The sequence below is a fragment of the Ornithorhynchus anatinus genome, chromosome 7 (assembly GCF_004115215.2).
Source record: "Ornithorhynchus anatinus isolate Pmale09 chromosome 7, mOrnAna1.pri.v4, whole genome shotgun sequence".
Classification (NCBI taxonomy): domain Eukaryota; kingdom Metazoa; phylum Chordata; class Mammalia; order Monotremata; family Ornithorhynchidae; genus Ornithorhynchus; species Ornithorhynchus anatinus.
Window position 1 is genome coordinate 50,779,910 of NC_041734.1, and position 20,941 is coordinate 50,800,850.

The window sequence follows — 20,941 nt, forward strand, 5'->3', positions numbered from 1 at the left end:
AACCAGGAACGCTAATAAATACGACAAGGTGTAGAGCATGCTGACTACAGAAGACATTTTGAAGCTATTCGTGGCAGTCCAACAAAATGACCTCGTTGTTTTGGTTCCACCTGCTAGAATATCTAAGAGTAGAACATGAAGGGAAAAGGGTCAGCAGCAGACAGATAAGAAACAACAAAACCAAAAACTATGAAACAGGAACGCTGATAAGTACGACAAGGAGTAGAGCATGCTAAGCTACAGAAGATAGTTTGAAGCTATTCGTGGCAGTCCTCCAAAATGACCTCATTGTATCGGTTCCACCTATTTACTCATTCTCTGGGGTTTGATGGTGGCCCTGCTCTCAATTAAAGTCGCAGATACGGAATAGTTTGTGCGTAACCTCCTATGGAAAATTTGTTGTCAAGCCAGGGCCTGTCTGTGTCGTAGCATTGAATTATTGAGATTATTCCGTTATTTCCTCTAGACTGTAAGCTTGTTGTGGACAGGGACCGTGTCTGCTTACTATTGTTCTGTACTCTCCCAAACGCTTAGTACAGTGTTCTGTACGTAGTATGCGTTCAGTAAATACTGTTGATAGAGCGTGGCTCAGTGGAAAAGAGCCCGGGCTTGGAAGTCAGAGGTCATGGGTTCGAATCCCGGCTCTGCCACTTGTCAGCTGGGTGACTGTGGGCAAGTCACTTCACTTCTCTGGACCTCAGTTACCTCATCTGTAAAATGGGGATGAAGACAGTGAGCCTCACGTGGGACAACCTGATTACCCTGTATCTACCCCAACGCTTAGAACAGTGCTCTGCACATATTAAGCGCTCAACAAATACCACCATTATTATTATTATTATATTCCTTCCTCTTTCTTCACCTTGCCCACCAAAAAAAATGTCCAGTTGATGCTCAGTTCTCTCTCTTGAGTAAGCATCACATTTCAAAAATAATTAAGCAGAAACCAGTAGATAAGCAAATCCTGTTGCTAAGCATTTTCGTTTATTTGAAACAATTACACAAGCCCTATGGGCTATGAAAACAGCAATTGTGCTGTAGTACTAGTATAAGATAGTAGTTCCTCTAAGAAATTAAGTTTAAAGCTAGTTACCATTTATTTATTGTTTACATTGCTAAAAAATTAAAATGCTTAGTTTTAACTCAATATGCTCATCACAATAAAGTGCTACCACTTTGCTTATCTGAAAATAGTCGCTATTTCTTTCCGAACCCCTCCATTCCTGCTATTGGGCAACAAAGCCTAAGAGATTTATTATGGTTTTATCTTTTGCTTAATATTTTTCCATTTTTATAGAATATCTCTCCTCTCCCTTGCCTCCATTTTCTAGTATTTCATGACTGATTTACTCTCTTAATACTTAGGAAGGTCCTCCTTGCTATTAGAACAGTAAATTAGTGGAAATTAAACCAACCCTAGCAGGATATCGACTTGGTCTCACCATGGGAGGTAACGGCTTTTAAAACTGAAGGGGAAACAGCCAGATCCTCTCATCCCATAGGTTTGCAGAGAAGCTACCAGTAGGTTACTCTGATTTTGACCCAGGCTTAGTGAGAGAACAAGAAATAGGAGGGCTTTTTGTCCTAGAAGAATGGTAACTGTATCCTTAGAGAGATAAATTATTTACCAAATCGTAGAACCACTTCTTGATAAGCTTACAGGACCAATGGGTTGTATCAGTGTTGTTAATTCACTGGTTTAAGTCCAAGTAACAAAAGCTTTTGAGAAGTTTGGGTGAATTTTATATCTTTAAATCTTCAAGCTCCGTATGTTGAAGGCAGGAAGATTCTTTAGTACAATTTGCCCTTAGATTATTTATTTTGAAAATGGTAACACCACGCCACAGTTAAGCTTTTAGCATACCAATTTTTCATAAATTATAGGTATGCTTTCACAAAACACCATATTAAGGAAAAGTCACACTATAGTATTTATGATGTCCAGTATTGTCTTGGGTCCAGGTGGGCTTGCATTGTTAGAAGAACAGTGGGGAGCATCATGCCATGGTGGATAGAGCATAGGCCTGGGCGTCAAAAGATCTGGGTTTGCCAGTTTTGCCAGTTGCCTGAGGCACAGAGAAGACAAGTGACTAACCAAAGATCCCACACTAGGCACGTGGCAGAGTCGGAATTAGAATCCAGTTCCTCCAGCTCCTGGCTTGTGCTCTTTCTACTAGGTCACCCTGCTTCCGAAGCTGTTAACGTCCAGAAGATTTTCTCTTTGTCCGATATCTCGTGACCAACCTAAGCAAGAAAGTCAGACGTAGAATCGTTGAGTTGGTGCAGGAATAATATTTTTATGTTGCGGTGCCACATCCATCCAGATAACATTCACAGATGAAGAATCGGGTACTTTAGAGTGACCTTGGGGAACACCAAGGCCATCCAGTAGGCTAGCGGCAGAACTGAGACTAAAGCGCAGGTATCCCGACTTGGAAATTTATGCTCTTGCCAGTAGACTAAGCTGCCACTGATCTCTACCGCAAAATCGTACTGCGTCGTAGCCCGCTCCAACTGAGTTGATGAGGCTATATTACTGGGGGAAGCTGACTGCCCGTTGTCTTCCAGAACAATCAAGAGATGAATGGCAGTGGGTTTCACCTTTGCCAGACAAAGGCCTTGAAACTTAATACAGCGCACCCAACCAAACCCATGTAAACTGAGGAGAGCACCAGGAGCCCCTGGGGGAGAGTACTGGAGGGACAAACGGGCTCGAGAAGGAGCTGGAGGTCATCAGAAAGCTGATACTCCAACACTCTCTTACGAGAAAGCCCAGGAAAACCTGTAACAGGATCCAGCTCTTGGGAGAAGGGTCCAGAATTATCTGCAGTGAGTAAAGATACGGAATGGAAGGCTGCTTGGGTGGTGTATAGCGATCTTTGAGCTAAGACTGTCAGAGATGCAGGGTGGTCTAGTGGATAGAGCCTGGGCCTGGAAGTCAGAAAACATTGTTACCTAGTAATGTATTAATTCCTTGGGAGAGTAAAGCACAGTAAAACCCCCTGCCCTTTCAAGGTACTTACAAAGCACTTGGGCAGTATTTTTTTTTTAAACTGTTTGCATTAAAAGGTTTTACTACAATTTAGCAGGGAAATATGTCAGGCAGGCACAGATTATTTACAAATAGACTAGGAGAAACAATACTACAGTCCCAGATAAGAGATATAGTACATAAAGAGGTTAAATAATGTTTCTAATCTTTATTGTTTTGAGGGTAAAGGTTCCTTTGCCTACCAAGGCACTGAGTACACTGTTTGACACATTGGACAAGACCTGGAAAGTGGAGCTTCAGGGCAAATGTCTCTTGAAGGAGTTGGGATTTTTGGAGGGCTCTGAAGATGGGGGGAAACTGTGATCTTATAGATTTGAAGAATCCACAGGTAGGAGGAGGGGCATGAGCAAAGGGTTGGAGGTAGAAGAGTTAAGAATAAGTCACAGTGAGAAGTTGAACTAGGGAGGAACGTAGGGTGTGAGCTCGGGAGTAGTAGGAAAAGAATGTCTAGGTAAGAAGAGATTTTTAAGGAATTGAGTCGTTCCTTTCCCTCCTTAACTTCACTACTCTCCCAATAGAACCTAGTCCGTATACTTCACTTCTCAAACACCAACTATTTTCTGTGCCTCAATCTTGTCTTTCTCACCATCAGCCCCTTTCTCACACTGTCCCACCTCCCTGGAACTCATTTCTCTGTCATATCCCACAGACGTCCACTCTCCCCATATTCAAAGCCCTGTTAAAATCATGTCTCTTTCCAGAAGCCTTCCCTGATTAATCTCTCATCTCCCCACCAACGGCATTACCTTTGACCAATTTCTCATTTTCCCCACACTATTATCTCTCCCCACAAAGCACTTGGATACCCACCCCATCCCCACAGTGTGTGTGTACATCTCCTCTACTCCGCTGTTAACCCCAGCTGTCATTCTTGTAACATTTGTCTACCCCAAGAGATTGTCAGATCCTAAGGGTTAGGGATCCTGTTTTCCAACTCTGTTGTGCTCTCCCAAGCACTTAAAACAGTGCTCTCCCAAGCACTTAAGGCAAGTGCCCTGCACACAGTAGGTGTTAAGTAAATACCAACGATTGAGCTATTGGAGTGTCGGTAAAGCCGTTAGTCCCAGGTTTTTGCTTGATGGGCTGAGGAATGCATTGATCCTGAGGGTATCTGGAACTCCTTCCTTCCTTCCTGTCCAACAGCACATGCAGAGATGTGCTGAAGAACATTTAAAAAAATGATCCAAGCAGCCAAGGCAAATAGGGACTAGAAAGGAGATGGGCAGAAAACAGAAAAACCACTAGGTCTGATACAGTAGCCTAGCCTGGCCGTGAGGAGCACCCGGACCAAGGTTGTGGGGGTATGAATGGAGGCGCTGATCCGGGAAATGTTGCTGAAGAAAACTGGGCAGGAATTAGCGTCAGGCTGAGTGTGAGGAACTGAGGATTGACACCAGGTTCGTGAGCTTCTGGCACCAGGGAAATGGGGTGGTGTTTCAAGGAGACCAACGACAAGGCCGAACTGGACCACCAGTGAAAGTCAGCACCATTATCAAAAGGAGAATGGAAGTTGATGGGGCTGATGGCAAAAGACCCAAAATAGGAATCTCGAGTGACGCCCTGGCCGAAATGTTCGCAGCTCAAGTTGGTACTAGCAGGCTGGTTAGTGCCCAGGTGCTATTGCCGGGGAGGCTAAGGAAATATCAGATTAGTGACCGATGGCATCGGTCTCCTCGTAGACCTCCCTGCATCCTGGCTCTCTCCTCTCCAGTCCATACTTCACTCTGCTGTGGATTATTTTTCGAAAAATCGTTTGGGCCTCATCTCCTCAGTCCTCAAAAATCTCCAATAGTGGCCCATCTACCTCCACATCAAGCAGGAGTTCCTTACCATCATTGTTAAGTCAATCAACTCTCTCACCCCTACTTATCCTCGTTATTCTCCTGCTATAACCTAATCTACACATCTCCCTGGTCTAATGCCAGCCCACTCTCTGTACCTGATCTCGTCCATCCCACTGCAAACCACTTGTCCACATTCTTCCTCAAGCCCAGAACTCCCTCCTCTTTCAGGCCCAAAAGTCACCATCCTGCTCACCTTCAAAACCATCCTAAAATCACTTATCCTCCGAGGGGCTTTCCCTGACCAAGCCCTCATTTTCCCCATCAGCCTTCCCCTCTGCCATCGACTATGCACTTGGCTTTTTATCCCTTAGAACACTTCATATTCACCCCGGTCGCAGAGCCGCTATGTACTTATTATTACTACTTTATAATTTCCCCTCTCTGTAATTTATTTTAATGTCTGCTTGTACCTGTGAACTGTAAACTCCTTGTGGGCAGATGGCATCTATCAACTCCGTGGTATTGTACAATCCCAAGGTCTTAGTATGGTGCTCTACATGCAGTAAGTGCTCAGTAAATGCCATCAATTGGTTGATTAATTAATTAATTGATTGGTATTGACTGTGATGGGAAAGTTAGAAGGAGTGGGATTGGGAGTCAGAAGGATCTGTATTCTAATCCTGACTCCGCCATTTGTCTGCTGTGTGACCGTGGCAAGTTACTTAACTTCTCTGGGCCTGAGTTTTCTCATCTGTAAAATGGGGATTCAATCCTGGTTCTCCCTCCTACTTAGTCCGTAAGCCCCTTGTGGGACAGGCACTCTGTCCAACCTGATTTTCATGCATCTACCCAAGTACTACAGTGCTGGACTCATTATAAGCACCTAAATCCATCAGCTATTATTATTACATTATCATTATTACCTTCAGCTCTGACAACTGTCTGCTGAATTTGCATGTTGGGAATCACCTCTGCTCAGAAATTCTTTATTCTTTTAATGAATGTGTTTACGGCCAGCCCTTGAACCTCCACACAGTTGTTTCCTTGTAGTCAGAACATAAGTAGGAGCCAGGTTTCCCAGAGGGACAATGATTTATCAGTGGGGAATTGGTTCCTAAACCATGGTTGGAAACCTTAATTTTGCCAAAATTGCCTAGAGTTTGTACTTATTCAGTTATAGATAGCTGCATCATATAACTGCACCGCAGTCTTTACATTGAGTTAGAGTTTCCAAAGTAAGGTAGTCGACTTGAACTTTGTCCCAAATCAAATGGGCATGTTGGCTCTCCTCCAGAACTCCGCCTGGGGATCAGACTATAAGCTCGCTGTGGGCAGCGATTGTGTCTGCTAACTTTGTTGTATTGTCCTTTCCCGAGCACTTAGTACAACGCTAGGGTAAAGCACTCAATAAATGCCATTAATGATGATAATTCGCCTTCTCTCCCATCCTGCCCCCCCCTTTAAACTTTTCTTTTTATTTCCCTGCTACTTGCATATGTGTCCCCATCCACTCAAGCCTTGGAATCCGTCTCTTCTGCCCCTCTGAACCCCTTAGTCTTCCCTCTCCTCCATGGAGCTGCGTTTTGAAGTTTGTTTTTATTAACAGCTCATTATGGGCAGGGGATGTGTCTGCTGATTCTGTGGTTCTGTACTTTCTCAAGCTCAGTGCAGTGCTTGTAATGATAAGCCCTCAATAAATACCATTGATCAATTAATTTGCTTCACAGCCAGGCTGGCCCCCTTACCCGACTGCAGCTTCATTCTCCTTTTTCCCCACCTTCACTCTCGCCCCCTCCACCACCACTCCTGCCTGAGGGGACCAGAAAAATAGCACCGAGCTACAGTGGCCAGAGAACTGATAATGTAAAAAAGAAAGAAACCCATCGTCCAGCTGTCAGCTTGGTGGTAAACATGCCAGTGACCAAATCCAAGTATTCTGTTACTAGAGATTAATAAAAGTTCATTTCCATGCTATATAGCAGTAGCTTGTTCGATCAGTGTCACTCTAAACGTTAAGTAGAGTCTTTCAGTATTCAAAAGCTCCTCCCATTCTACATTTTTGAAAGCGTTTTATCATTGACGATCCTTTATTTCCTTTTTTTTTCTTTTAGGTCAATGGCACCGACGCAGATTATGAATATGAAGAAATCACCCTTGAACGGGTAAATATTTATACCTAACAAACTATATTCAGGATTTTCATTGTGCATCATTAGAGAAAAATGAATTATTATTTCTGAGATGTATCTAATTGTGAGGATTTAGAGCTTTTTATTTCGCTCTAGGTACTAGTTATACCAGTTAAAAATGTATAAGGAGTGTACAGAGATATTTTATGCAGTCACAAAACGAATTATTTAGTAGTCAGAAATTGCTGAACTAATTTTGACCGGTAGTTTATTTTCTGTTGCCAAAAGTTTAGAAATGAGAATTTCTAATAACATTTTTCTACAAAAACGATAATAAAGTTTATTAAGTTTGGTCTCCTAGTTAACGGCATTTGAGGCAGTTTGCTGAGTTAAATTTGAAACCTTCTCTGCTTCTGACTTGCAATTTTATCTTTAATGTATGGTCTCTTTTGGTGTTAGGTGGAAGGATATACCTTGAATTCTAATGAGCTTCAATACAAAAATGACCTTTTTTAAAGTTAAAATTTTGAATGGTTTTTTCCCAGAGTGATTTTAGTAGATTGTTTTTCAAAAACCGTTCAAGTTCTGTATTGTTAAACAAGGTTTACATTAGAGAGGGGATTTTTTAAAATCACTGTTCCCATTAATAACAAATCTTTGGGTATGAGAGTGTGGCAATGTTGACTTTTATATGAAGTAAATTGGTCGGTCATGCCACCACGTGCTGATGACCAGGTCACTTCCAGCCTTAGCTTGTCCTCTCCCAACTCTCATAGCTTTTGTGTCCTCCCTGTCCTTCTGCTCCCCTTAGGGCTGTGGTAACTTTTTCTCTGCAGCCCAGGTTTCCTGGAACCAATCAATCGGTGGTATTTATTATGCTCTGACTGTGTGCAGAGCACTGTACTAAGCCCTTGGGAGAGTACAGCAGAGTTCAGCACCTTGCACACAGGAAACACTCAGTAAATATGACCGATCGATCGACGGAGAGTTGGTAGACGCAGTCCCTAACGTCAAGGAGCTTACAGTTTACAGACCACCGGAACCAAACTTGTCCATGACCTGTGGTGGGGAAACGGGGCAGTCTTCATCTCCCGTTCTCTCCAGCTCAATCTCCAACATCCGGTAGCAGGGGAAGAGGCCGCAGCGGTGAAGCAGTACAGGGGCCATGCAGAAAGGCTCTGACCCTTCACGGTTCTCCCATTCAGATTGTTGATCAATAGATTTAACGCCAAGCCCGAAATCCTGGAGCACAGCTCATTTCCCAGGGAAGTGGTGACTTTTCATGTCCCTTCAAGAGGCTGGTTATGTGGAGAGGAGAAGGCAACAGCTGACTGACTGCAGTCTGAAAAAAATACTAAGTAAATGACCTAAAAGACGATGTCCAAGCGGTCACTGTCAGCTACAAACCTCAGCAACCCCACAACACGAACATAGCCATCTGAGATGGGATTCACTTTATTTTATCAGTCTGAGTGACATCGTGTCAGAAGAGTGAGAGTTCCAATTTGCAGGTCCACAGAAACGCTATGTATCTTGTCAGTGGACAAGCTACTTAAGTTCCTAGGATAACGTTCTTTCAGATAAAATATTGGTCTTTCGCCGTATTCAGTGAATACTCACCATCGTTCTGAAATTCCAAGGAAAAGGTCACGTGCTGTGAAAAGTCTGTCCCCTTCAAAGTTAGAAGTTGAGTGTACTGAATGTTAAATAATGTGGATTTTATTAGATTGCCTCCCCCACCATAGTATTATTTTTTTCTCCTGTCAATCGACCAAGGACTGTAAGCTCCCTCTAGACCGTAAGCTCTTTATGGGCAGGGAACGTATCTGCTAATTCTGTTGTATTGTACCCTCTGGAGCACTTAGTACAGTGCTCTGCACTTAATAAGCACTCAATAAATATGATTGATATATTGAGCACATATTACCTACTAAGCCCTCTGCTAAGTGCTTGGGAGAATACAACAGAGTTGGTAGACACATCCCTGCCAAAGTATTATTATTATTATTATTATTACTATTATCATTATCGACCGGCCCTTACCGGGGTGCAGGACATATACCATCCTGGTAATTGTGATCATTGTAAAACTAACTGTTTATGAAAGTATGTAAATTTTTGTAGGGAATACTTTTCGGTTGTAGAACATAATTCAAATTTCAAAGCTAGAAATGCTGTCTTAGGCTTACTTGTTTTAATATGTTTAAAAAAATCAATTTCTCTAAAGCGAAATGAATTGTTTTTCAGGGAAATTCAGGGCTCGGTTTTAGCATTGCAGGAGGTACAGACAACCCACACATCGGAGATGATTCAAGTATTTTCATTACAAAAATCATTGCCGGCGGAGCAGCCGCACAGGATGGAAGATTACGGTACGTTGACCATTCAGGATTCGATGCCGAATTCCTCCCCTTTCTTTGAAATGGAATGGCCCTAGAATGGTTCAGGCTTTTCATTTCGCTTTTCCTAATACCAGTTTGGTAAGGAAACATTAAATTGTTAAGTATGTTCTCAGGTAAGGTGAACTAATACTCAAGATTTGATATATTATTTGAAGATGTTATTAAATATGTGTCTTCTTGGGTAGATACCCCATGTATTTTTTTTTACTTGACTTTTTCTTAACGCTTGGTTAATATTTGGGTACAAATTAGAAACCAGTTATCGAGTGTCTACAGATATTTTATGAGAAGTAGCGTGGCTTAGTGGAAAGAGCCCATATTTGGGAGTCAGAGGTCATGGGTTCTAATCCTGGCTCCGCCACTTATCAGCTGTGTGACTTTGGGCAAGTCACTTAACTTCTCTGGGCTTGTTACCTCATCTGTAAAATGGGGATTAAGACTGTGAGCCCCACATGGGACAACCTGATTACCGTGTACCTACCCCAGCGCTTAGAGCAGTGCTCGGCACATAGTAAGTGCTTACCAGATACCATAATTGTTATTATATTTTTAAAAATAATACTCCCTCTTGTATTAGTACTGTTTTCTAAATTATTCTAACTGCTATCTGACTGTAGTACCACCCTGGCCTTGCCTTCAGGAATCCAAAGAAAATGAATGGAACTCAAACCTTAAAGAAATTGACCAGAATTTAATACTACTGAATTGGTTAAATTATCCTTAGACTTGTTCTTTTCCTGAAAATTTTTGCTTTGAATTAAGTTGCCGCCTGGGAGCCTCTTTATATATTGCCCTTCTATTTCCATGAATCTGATTTGCAGGATCATTTAGCAGTCTCATTAACATGGGTGTGAGGTGGTTTCCATATTTGCTTTTCTTTCTTTGTAATAGTTTTTTTTCCTCAGTGCGCAGCCCTTTGAGTAACTCAGTAAAGCTTATTCTTCTCAGATGTTTTCCTAACCTAGGCCATTAGAAAGTAGTAAAGCATTGAAAATAACACGTAGGAGACTTTTGAAAAACATGATCATTTTGTGTTTTAAATGAAAAGGGTAATAATAGTGATGGTATTCGTTAGCACTTACTATGTGCCAAGCACTGTTCTGAGTGTTGGGGAAGATACAAGATCATCAAGTCAGATATAGTTCCAGTCCCACTTGGGCTCACAGTCTTAACCCCCGTCTTACAGATGAGGTAACGGAGGCACAGAGGAAGTGAAATGACTTGTCCAAGGTCACGAGGCAGACGGACGGTAGAGCCAGGATTAGAATCCATAACCTTCTGACTCCCAGGTCCCGTGTTCTATCCTCTACGCCACGCTGCTTCTCATGATTATTCTTTCATCATCATTAGTAGTATTTTTTTTTCCAAAATGGAATGTAAGTGCTTACTATGTGCCAGACACAGTATTAAGCACAGGGATAGATACAAGTTAATCAGTTTGGACACAGTCCCGGTCCCACATGGGGCTCACAGTCGTAATCCTCATTTTACAGGTGAGGTAAGTGAGGCACAGCGAGGTGAAGTGACTTACCCAAGGTCACACAGCGGACAAGAACCCAGGTCCTTCTGACACCCAGGCTGTATCCCCTAGGCCACGCTGCTTTTGGAGCTCCTGCTTTATTTGGGTGCTATAGAGAATAACAAAAATGAAGCCATGCTTGGCAAGACTTTATGCAAGTGACAGAATGACTTCAATGAATACTCCGGCCTACCGTAATGTGCTTTTAACTACTCACTTTGGCTAAAGCGTGACGGTGGAATCAGGGAACATTCTTCGAACAATGTGGGCATTTCTGAATACAGCGTAGTGTTGTGAAAAATGGAAGCAGTGTGGCTCAGTGGAAAGAGCCCGGGCTTGGGATTCAGAGGTCATGGGTTTGAATCCCGGCTTTGCCACTTGTCAGCTGTGTGACTGTGGGCAAGTCACTTACCTTCTCTGTGCCTCAGTGACCTCATCTGTAAAATGGGGATTAAGACTGTGAGCCTCACGTGGGACAACCTGATTACCCTGTATCTACCCTGGCACTTAGAACAGTGCTCTGCACATAGTAAGCGCTTAACAAATACCAACATTATTATCATTATTATTATTATTGTTTTCAGGGTTAGACGTGATGAGTGCAACGCAAATTTTCCTTAACACAGGATTCTGCAAGACCCCCACCCTGATTTTATAGGCAGGCTCGGTGTACCGGGAAAACGCAGTCACCTGCACTTTTAGAGCCTTTCTTAGAACTACAGATGCGCTTAATCTCGTATCTATTCTAGGGCCTAGTACATTGCTTGGTACAAAGTGAGCACTTAACAAATACCGCTTAATGAGTACATGTCATTTTAATACCTGCTTGGTTGTGTCCAACCTCTGGGGAGATGCAGGCTTCTGATCCCCCTGTGCAGGGATGTGATTGGATAAAATAAGTCCCACTGCCTGCCCTCAATTACTAAGGTTATCCAGTGTTTCGTCAGGCTTGTTTCTTCTGTATACTCAAATTGTTAATTTAGTGCCTTTTAATTCTAGTAAGGTCATCTCAAAGTTTTCTGACATCATTGTAGTGTAAATGATTTTGCTTGCCATTCTTGGAAATGATTCGACAGACTTATTAGTGAAAGGATACAAACTTCCACTTTTCTGTTAGCGCGGTCCTGAGCAATTTGCTTTTGTTCCAGATAAAATCCTAGAAGAAAGGGCAATATTTTGCATGTTTCGTCTACTTCATTTAAATAAGATCAGTGATAGTCTTATCCCAAATGGTTTCAGATCCTCTCAGTGAGATTAGTGACTATTTTGGCACATCCTAGACAACACAAAAACATTGTGGTAAATGCCATTTTGTCTTACGCTTCTGCATCCCCAAGGCACAGGGTCCAAAGTGCAGGGCTCTCAGAAATCTGGTAAGGTCTAATCTGCCTCCAGAGCCCCTTTTCAGGAATGCAGGAGACTTGGATTCTATTCATTGCTCTAGATTCTATTTATTGCTCTAGATTCTTTTTATTGCTGTTGTGTTCTTGTCTGTCCGTCTCCCCCCGATTAGACTGTAAGCCTGTCAAAAGGCAGGGACCGTCTCTATCTGTTACCGATTTGTCCATTCCAAGCGCTTAGTACAGTGCTCTGCACATAGTAAGCACTCAATAAATACTGTTGAATGAATGAATGAATGAATGAATGAATCTTCAGTGGTAGCTTGTTTCTCTAGAACCCCTGCCTCACACTATTAATGAAGATAAAAAGTTTGAAGCTTAGGCAAATTTACATGAGTATTTCAAAAGCACAGTGTACAAATGGAAACTGAAAACAATAAGAGTTATTTGAGAATTGAAATGATTTTAGCCATCCATTATTAATCCTGTGTCTTGAAGCAATGTCTCCTGATTTTGTTTCAAACATCTGCGTGCCAGACTTTCTTGTGAGATTGTTTCAATTGTAGAAGTAGATGAGTAATAATTTGATCACCTTTTATTTGAATAGTACTTATCCAGCATTCCAACTAATTGACTTTAGACCTTAAAATACCTGATTTCAGGTAAATAACATACCCAGGTAATAATTGGACAAGCTGATTGGAAAAATAAAATGATTTGTCCAGTGTAAGGTCACAGGTGCAACAGTCCTGTTGATCATGTAATTCAGCTGCCCCTCACCCTTCCCCAAAAGATTGCAAAACATTAATTTCCCCAAAACGAGCCTGCCAGCTTGCTCTCTACTAAGCTCATTTTGTCAGCTGTATTTATTGAGCGCTTAGGTGTGCAGAGCACTGTACTAAGCGCTTGGGAGAGTACACTACAACAATTAACAGACACAATCCCTGCCCATAATGAGCTTAGAGTCAAGGGGGCAAGGGGAAGTGTATATAATCAGCATGGTTTTCCCACTGCCTAGAATAATTTCTGCTTAATATCAGACAATGGTATTAGCAAAACGAATTACGAAAGAGATGTCATTCATTGTCATATTTATTAAGTGCTTACTGTGTGCAGAACACTGTACTAAGCGCTTGAGAAAGTACAGTAGAACAGTAAAGCAATGTCCTAGTGTTTAAGCAGTGAGACTCATCAGTGTTATTTGTTGAGCACTTATTGTGTGCAGAGCACTGTACTAAGCACTTGGGAGGGTACAGTACAACAGAGGTAGTAAGCATGTACCTTCCCGCAATGAGCTTACAGTCTAGAGGGGGAGATAGACATTATCATATATTATTTATATTATAAATAAATATCTGGGGTGTTTTGGTGTATGCAGCAGTAAATTAATTGACATGCCGAAAAATAAAGCCCAGGAAGAAAATTTTTGGCAGTGTTCCGTACCAGAGAATGGGACCTGAGGTTTTTGGTTAGCGCCTAATACAAAGTTGTAAAGCAGATAGGCTAGAATAGGCAACAGAGTTGGCATCTGGGATCCTTTCATACCAGTAGGAATAAAGTTGCAGAAGAAGCCCCAAGATTTCATACTAGTTTGCTAGACGTGTGGTTGTAATAGTAATAGTTATGGTGATTTAAGTGCTTACTATGTGCCAGGGACTGTACTAAGTGCTGGAGTGGTTACAAGCAAATTGGGTTGGACCCAGTCCCAGTCCCACATAGGACTCACAGTCTCAATCCCCATTTTATACACTCAGTAGTACTTTTTCGTTCAATCGTATTTGACATATGAGGTAACTGAGACACAGAAAAGTGAAATGACTTGCCCAAGGCCACACAACAGACAAGTGGAGAAACCAGGATTACAACGCATGACCTTCCGACTCCCAGACCCGTGCTTTATCCACCATGCTACGCTTACTGGTTGTAAGCTCATCCTCTAGACTGTAATCTCGTGGACAAGGAATGTGTCTGTTTATGATATATTGAATTCTTCCAAGTGCTTAGTACAGTGCATTGCACACAGTGAACACTCAATAAATACAATTGAATGATTGTTATGGAATGATTTTTTGTGTGGTTTCCTCTTTTAAGCCTTAAATCATCATCTCTTGGCCGATCAGGTGTTCCTGAAACACAATTGAAAATAATTCTGTGAAAGTTGTTTGGAAAAATGCAATTCTTTAACATGCCTCTGCATTTTAAGCAAGCTCCCACAATTTTCAGTGTCTGCATGCTCATCAAAATCATCTTTTTCAGGGTTAATGATTGTATATTACGAGTAAATGAAGTTGATGTCCGGGATGTAACACATAGCAAAGCAGTTGAAGCTTTGAAAGAAGCAGGCTCTATTGTGCGGTTGTACGTCAAAAGACGGAAACCAGTCACAGAAAAGATAATGGAGATAAAGCTTGTAAAAGGTCCTAAAGGTATGGAACAACTATGGAATGTCCTGCTGAAAAAACCCTTTTTACCGAACTGAAGCACAAAGACTTTGAATAGCAAATATTGGAATTGTTTCTAGTAGCTATTTGGTTCCTGTCGCAGGTAAACGTTTAGTTGCGTAGCTTAAGATCTTACTGAAATTGTATTTATGTTAATAGTGAGGTTCTGTTCTCCCATCAGCTGAGCTGGTTGAACAGGGAGAAAGAAGACACAGAAATTAAATGAAAAACTAGACAATTATAAGAGTGACCTTGCTAAAATGCTTAGAAGGAGAAGATTGGTAGCCCTTCATACATCCAGGCATTCAAAAAGAAGAGGTATGTTTTCTGGCCAAAATATGAAAGCAAACTCAGCCTACTTTGACCACGAAACTGGGATTACATTTGGCTGCTAACAAATTATATTTCAACTAGATTCTTTTGAAAATAAGGCCAGAAAGTAATCGCAGATAAAAGAATTTTAAATCACCAACTCTGGTTTACACCAGAAAGACTCCAACATAGATCATCAGCCCCCTCTTCCCTGGCCTTCCTACCCATCATTTTAATTACGGGGCATGAAGTTCTTACCCTTGTGAAACCAGCTTCGCAGAGCGAGATGAGACCTCTCCTCACTCAAGCAGCTCCAGTAGAGAATAAAGAGGAGAAGAGAGATAAATGTCTTTACCTTTGCCAAGGAAACTCAGAGGACTTGCCTGCTCATTACAGTGATGCAAAAAAAGATAATGGGCCAGCCCTTCTGTTCCTGGGAAATGCAGATCCTTCTTTCCTTTTTGGAATGTGGCTGTTATATTGTACTCTCCCAAGCGCTTAGTACAGTGGTCTGCACACAGTAATTGCTCAATATATGCGCTAGATTAATTTTCTTGCCAGACCTCAACAGGACCTTCGAATGTTTTTAAACACACATATGCACCGCTTTCACTCAAAAACTGATCACAATGCATCATAGTCTGGCAAAGACCAACTGTGTTTGTATGGGCCCAAAATGCAAAGGTTGGGGAGGAGCAAGAACCAGTAAAAATGCCTGGGACGGTTGTAAAATAATTTCCCGAAGTGATTCTGCCTTGTTACAAGGTATTACTTGTAATTTAGGAACATCTTCCACTTCAGATTTAAATGCGCTCTTTACAGGTAGAAAATGTGCTTTACTGCTGGTGGTTTCTTAAACCGACAACTTGCGTATTAGATTAGGATATTTGATGCTTCCTCGTTCACAGGGTTGACATGAATACTTAGTTCAGTTTACTTTTCCGAGCATGGGGAAATGGATCATGGCACTGTATGTAGGTACCTTAATCTAGTACTTTCAGCTACAAAGAAATTTCCATTATAAAATGGCATGTAATATTAGATTTCACAAATTTCCTAATCATTTAGGATTAGATCTTAATTCACATAGTTTTTTGGTTAGGATTTTTTTTTTAATTTAGGTACTGGCAGTCCCAGAAAAGGGGGCTTCTTGCCTTTGACAAAACCTATCCCTTAGTCCTGGCATCTAGGATCAGTGTTTTTGAGGAATCTTCTTCCTTTATCCTGTCTTGCCCCACCAGACTTTCAGCAGTTCAGAGGCCTTGTCTTTTGAAAGGTAGAAAAAAATCCACTCTGAATAACCGATCACATATTCCAAATACACTGAACGAGTATTTGCATTTATGGAAGAGTGTCTTGGTGAATGGCAATGAGATGTGTAGATTACATTTTTTGAGAATCCAGGCTGGGATAGAGAGAAAAATCTCCTTGCTTCCCACGAGGTGGGATTTTGGAATATCCTTAATTATAGGCAGGGCAGGAGCTTTGCAAGGTGGGAGAGTGAGGACATTCACCTTGCATATGGTCGACATCAAATGCTTGGCATTGAAATTTCCAGAAATGTTAGTTTACGTGCCATATAGCTTAAAGCGTGAGCCGTAATGGAGTAGGTTTGATTCTCCTCAGGAATCCCGTGATTGCCAATTCATGCCCCTCAGCCTTCTCCAGAGTCAGAAGCAGGACCCACAGCTCCCTGGAACTGGAACTTACCCTGAGGTCAGAAAGTTCCAGTTACCGTGGAACTTACCCCAAGGTCAGGAAGTGGGAATTCAGCATCCGTGTCTTTCAGCATATGAAGAGAGATACCGGGGAGACATAAGTCCTCCTGGCAGTTTTTATTTACAGCTCAGGCTTACCATTTTAAAAGTGCCACCTGCAGCTTCATTTTTGGTAATAGTGCTTCTATAAATGCTGATTTCGTCTAAATGTGTGTGCTTACCAGCAAGCAAACGTTCACAACTTCTTTGTCTTCTAAATAGGACTTGGATTCAGTATAGCTGGAGGAGTTGGAAATCAGCATATTCCTGGGGATAATAGCATCTATGTGACCAAAATTATTGAAGGGGGTGCAGCACATAAAGATGGCAAACTGCAGATTGGAGACAAACTTCTAGCCGTAAGTTAATGTTGTTTTCACCTTGACGTGGTTTTCGGACTTTTCCTGTAAAATCACATTACGTTTAAATGTTGAAAATTGCACCATACTATTCAATGAGAACTCCCTAACACTAAAAACTAGAGTTTTGGGGGGTTTGGGGGTGGGCATGAGGGAGGGGTGCTTCAGAAGGTTCACTTCGGGATAGAAACATTTATGTGTGTGACTTGACATTACATGCTAATGCTTGGAGTGTTTACCGTTTTAGGTTAACAGCGTCTGCTTAGAAGAAGTTACTCATGAAGAAGCAGTAACTGCTTTAAAAAACACATCTGACTTTGTTTATCTGAAAGTGGCTAAGCCCACAACCATGTACATGAATGATAGTTATGCCCCACCAGATATCACCAATTGTAAGTTGCTGCCAATATACCTTATTTTTCTTTCTCAGAACTTTGGTTTTTTTCCTTTTTCAATTTTGTTTCTTCAAGAGGAATTCTCCTATGAACTGTACAAATAGCACAGAACGTGTTTTAATAGCAGACTCAAACTTGGGCAGTCTTCTTTTTATAAATTATAGGGCAGAATTTTCATTATATAGGTAGGCTACACTAAAAATATATATTTCTTCCCGTTATATGACTATCAAGATAGCCTTGATCAGAAGGGGAGAGACCTTAGAGTAAAATACCGAGCCCCAGAAATTGCATGTTCTAGGGCCTACGATCCTAGAATTTAAAGGACTTTATATGATCCGGTGGTAGAAATGCCATCCCATTTAGGAGGCTTGTAGAATGTTTAACTTGTGAACTGAATTGTGTACTGAATGTCTAGCATCTATAATGAGTGGTTGGGTAAATGTTCTCAGTTAATTTGTAATGGTTTTGCTATAGGGAGAAACTAAATACACAGACAATCCAGACAATCAGCTTTAAAATTAAAAATTAAATAATGGCATTTGTTAAGCGCTTACTTGGTGCAAAGCACTGTTCTAAGCACTGGGAGGATACAAGGTGATCAGGTTGTCCCACGTGGGGCTCACGGTCTTCATCCCCGTTGTACAGATGAGGTAACTGAGGCACAGAGAAGTGAAGTGACTTGCCCAAAGTCACACAGCTGACAAGTGGTGGATCAAGGATTAGAACCCGTGGCCTCTGACTCCCAAGCCTGGGCTCTTTCCAGTGAGCCACGCTGCTCCTCTCAATAATGTTGGTATTTGGTAAGCGCTTACTATGTGCTTTGCACTGTGCTCTGCACTGTTCTAAGCACTGGGGTAGGTACAGGGTAATCAGGGTGTCCCACATGAGGCTCACAGTCTTAATCCCCATTTTACAGGTGAGGTAACTGAGGCACAGAGAAGTTAAGTGTCTTGCCCACAGTCACACAGCTGCCAAGTGGCAGAGCGGGATTCGAACCCATGACCTCTGACTCCCAAGCCCATGCTCTTCCCTAACACAGCTGCTTAGCCAGTAACAAAATGGCTACCTATGTCTTCACTTCCTCTTCCTCCCTTTAAATAGAGTTGATTCCTGTATTTGAAAATGACTCTTGACTGTAAGTCAAGTCCATGAGGAGGAAGCTTGAAAGACTAGGACATTGCAAAGAGTCCCTTCCATAGAACAGTGCTTTGCACATAGTAAGCACTTAACAAATGCCATTATTAATTATTAACTCCTGGTGCTGGTACTATTATCTAGTGAAATAGCCAAAAGAAGACATTAAGAGGGAAAAAGAAAAGAAAAAATTGACCAATGTAGAAATATAATGGCCTGTGAATTATTGAAAAAATGATTATAATGTGTCTAGCCCTGTCTTCCTGGCATCAACTATATTATTTTGGGTAAACCTATCATTACTATGAGGCCATAAGCCTAATTTGTTCAATTTGACAAATACTTTGATTCTAGAGGGAAAGAGTCCTCTGCCAATCCCAAATTCACCGTACTGCATATTCCATCTCCTCGACCTCCTTGTAACTCTCTTGTAACTCTCCGAGTATCCCAGCCTCAGTTTGCAGTGCTTTGTTTTTTTTTTTTTGCTCTGGCTTGTTACTTAAATCAATCATAATAATAATATACCCCACAACTGCCCCGTAGGTAGACCTGGTTAGAAAAGGACAGTACCGTAGAGCACATAAGCTGGTGTACAACCTCTTCTCTTAGAGCATGTTTTCATAACCCTGTGGGTAACAGTTCCATCGTGATTTCACAGTGAAGAGATACTGTCGTGCATCGAGCCGTTGACATTGAGTCTCTGCCACTTGTCAGCTGTGTGACTGTGGGCAAGTCACTTCACTTCACTGTACCTCAGTTACCTCATCTGTAAAACGGGGATGAAGATTGTGAGCCCCACGAGGGACAACCTGATTACCTGTATCTACCCCAGCGCTTAGAACAGTGCTGTGCACATAGTAAGCACTTAACAAATACCAACATTATTATTATTATTATATGTTAAATTTTTTTATTTGGAGACTCTTTCCCAATTTGAGCATATTATTCATTTTAATAAGCCTTCCTGTCTTGACTTTTTATACTGGACAGTACCAGAGGAAGGTGTGGGGAATCACTACATAATAACTCGATCCTATATGGTAGGAGAATTAATTTGCCCCCGTGACTTCAACTCCCACTACTATGCGGATGATTCCCAAATCTACATCCATAGCCCTGATCTCTCTCATTCTCTGCAATCTCGCATTTCCTCCTGCCTTGAGGACATCTCTACTTGGATGTCTTGCTGATACCTTTCATTCATTCATTCATTCATTCATTCATTCAATAGTATTTATTGAGCACTTACTATGTGCAGAGCACTGTACTAAGCACTTGGAATGTACAGTTCGGCAACAGATAGAGACCATCCCTGCCCACTGACGGGCTTACAGTCTAATCGGGGGGAGACAGACGGACAAAAACAATAGCAATAAATAGAATCAAGGGGATGTACATCTCATTAACAAAATCAGTAGGGTAATAAAAATATATACAAATGAGTGGGCGAGCACAGTGCTGCGGGGAGGGGAAGGGAGAGGGGGAGGAGCAGAGCCTCGATAAGGGGGGGTAAAGAGGGCTTAGAGGAGGGGAGGGGAGGTGGGGGGCAGAGAGGCAGCAGAGGGAGCAGAGGGAAAAGGGGAAGCTCAGTCTGGGAAGGCCTCTTGGAGGAGGTGTGCTCTTAGTAGGGCTTTGAAGAGGGGAACTTAACAGAACTCCTTCTCTTTCACCCTAACCCTATCCACCCCATGACTTTCCCATCACCGTAGACAGCACCACCACCCTCCCTGTCTCACGAGCCCGTAACCTTGGAGCTCTCCTCATCTCATCTTTCTCAGTCAACGCCGATATTCAATCTGTCACCAGATCCTGTCACTTGAACCTTCGCGGCATCGCTAACACCCACCCGTTCCTCTCTGTCCAAACTGCTACCGTCTTAATCCAAGCACTTATCCTCTCCAAAGAGCACGGGCTTTGGAGTCAGAGGTCATGAGTTCAAATCCCAGCTCTGCCACTTGTCAGCTGTGTGACCGTGAGCAAGTCACTTAACTTCTCTGGGCCTCAGTTACCTCATCTGTAAAATGGGGATTAAGACTGTGAGCCCCACGTGGGACATCCCGATTCCCCTGTGTCTACCCCAGCGCTTAGAACTGTGCTCGGCACATAGTAAGCGCTTAACAGATACCAACATTATTATTAGCTTCCCTGCTGACCTCCCTGCCTCCTCTCTCTCCCCCCTCTTGTCCGTACTGCATTCTGCTGCCTCGATCAGTTTTCTACACATCGATTCAGTCCGTGCCGTCCCTCTTCTCGAGAACCTCCAGTGTTTGCCCATCGACCTCCACATCAAACAGGAACTCCTTACCATCTACTT

The 20,941-nt window shown here is 42.2% G+C and overlaps 1 protein-coding gene across 7 annotated transcripts in view; it reads left to right on the forward strand.

The window, feature by feature from the left end:
- Positions 1-20,941, forward strand: part of DLG1 (discs large MAGUK scaffold protein 1) — a 203,694-nt gene that overhangs the window by 122,281 nt on the left and 60,472 nt on the right. For all 7 annotated transcript variants that reach the window (XM_029069103.2, XM_029069104.2, XM_029069105.2 and 4 more), the window contains 5 exons: positions 6,948-6,998; positions 9,213-9,337; positions 14,483-14,652; positions 16,959-17,095; positions 17,343-17,487. In XM_029069103.2, coding sequence (XP_028924936.1) covers positions 6,948-6,998; positions 9,213-9,337; positions 14,483-14,652; positions 16,959-17,095; positions 17,343-17,487 — 628 coding nt within the window. The remainder of the gene's footprint in view (positions 1-6,947; positions 6,999-9,212; positions 9,338-14,482; positions 14,653-16,958; positions 17,096-17,342; positions 17,488-20,941) is intronic.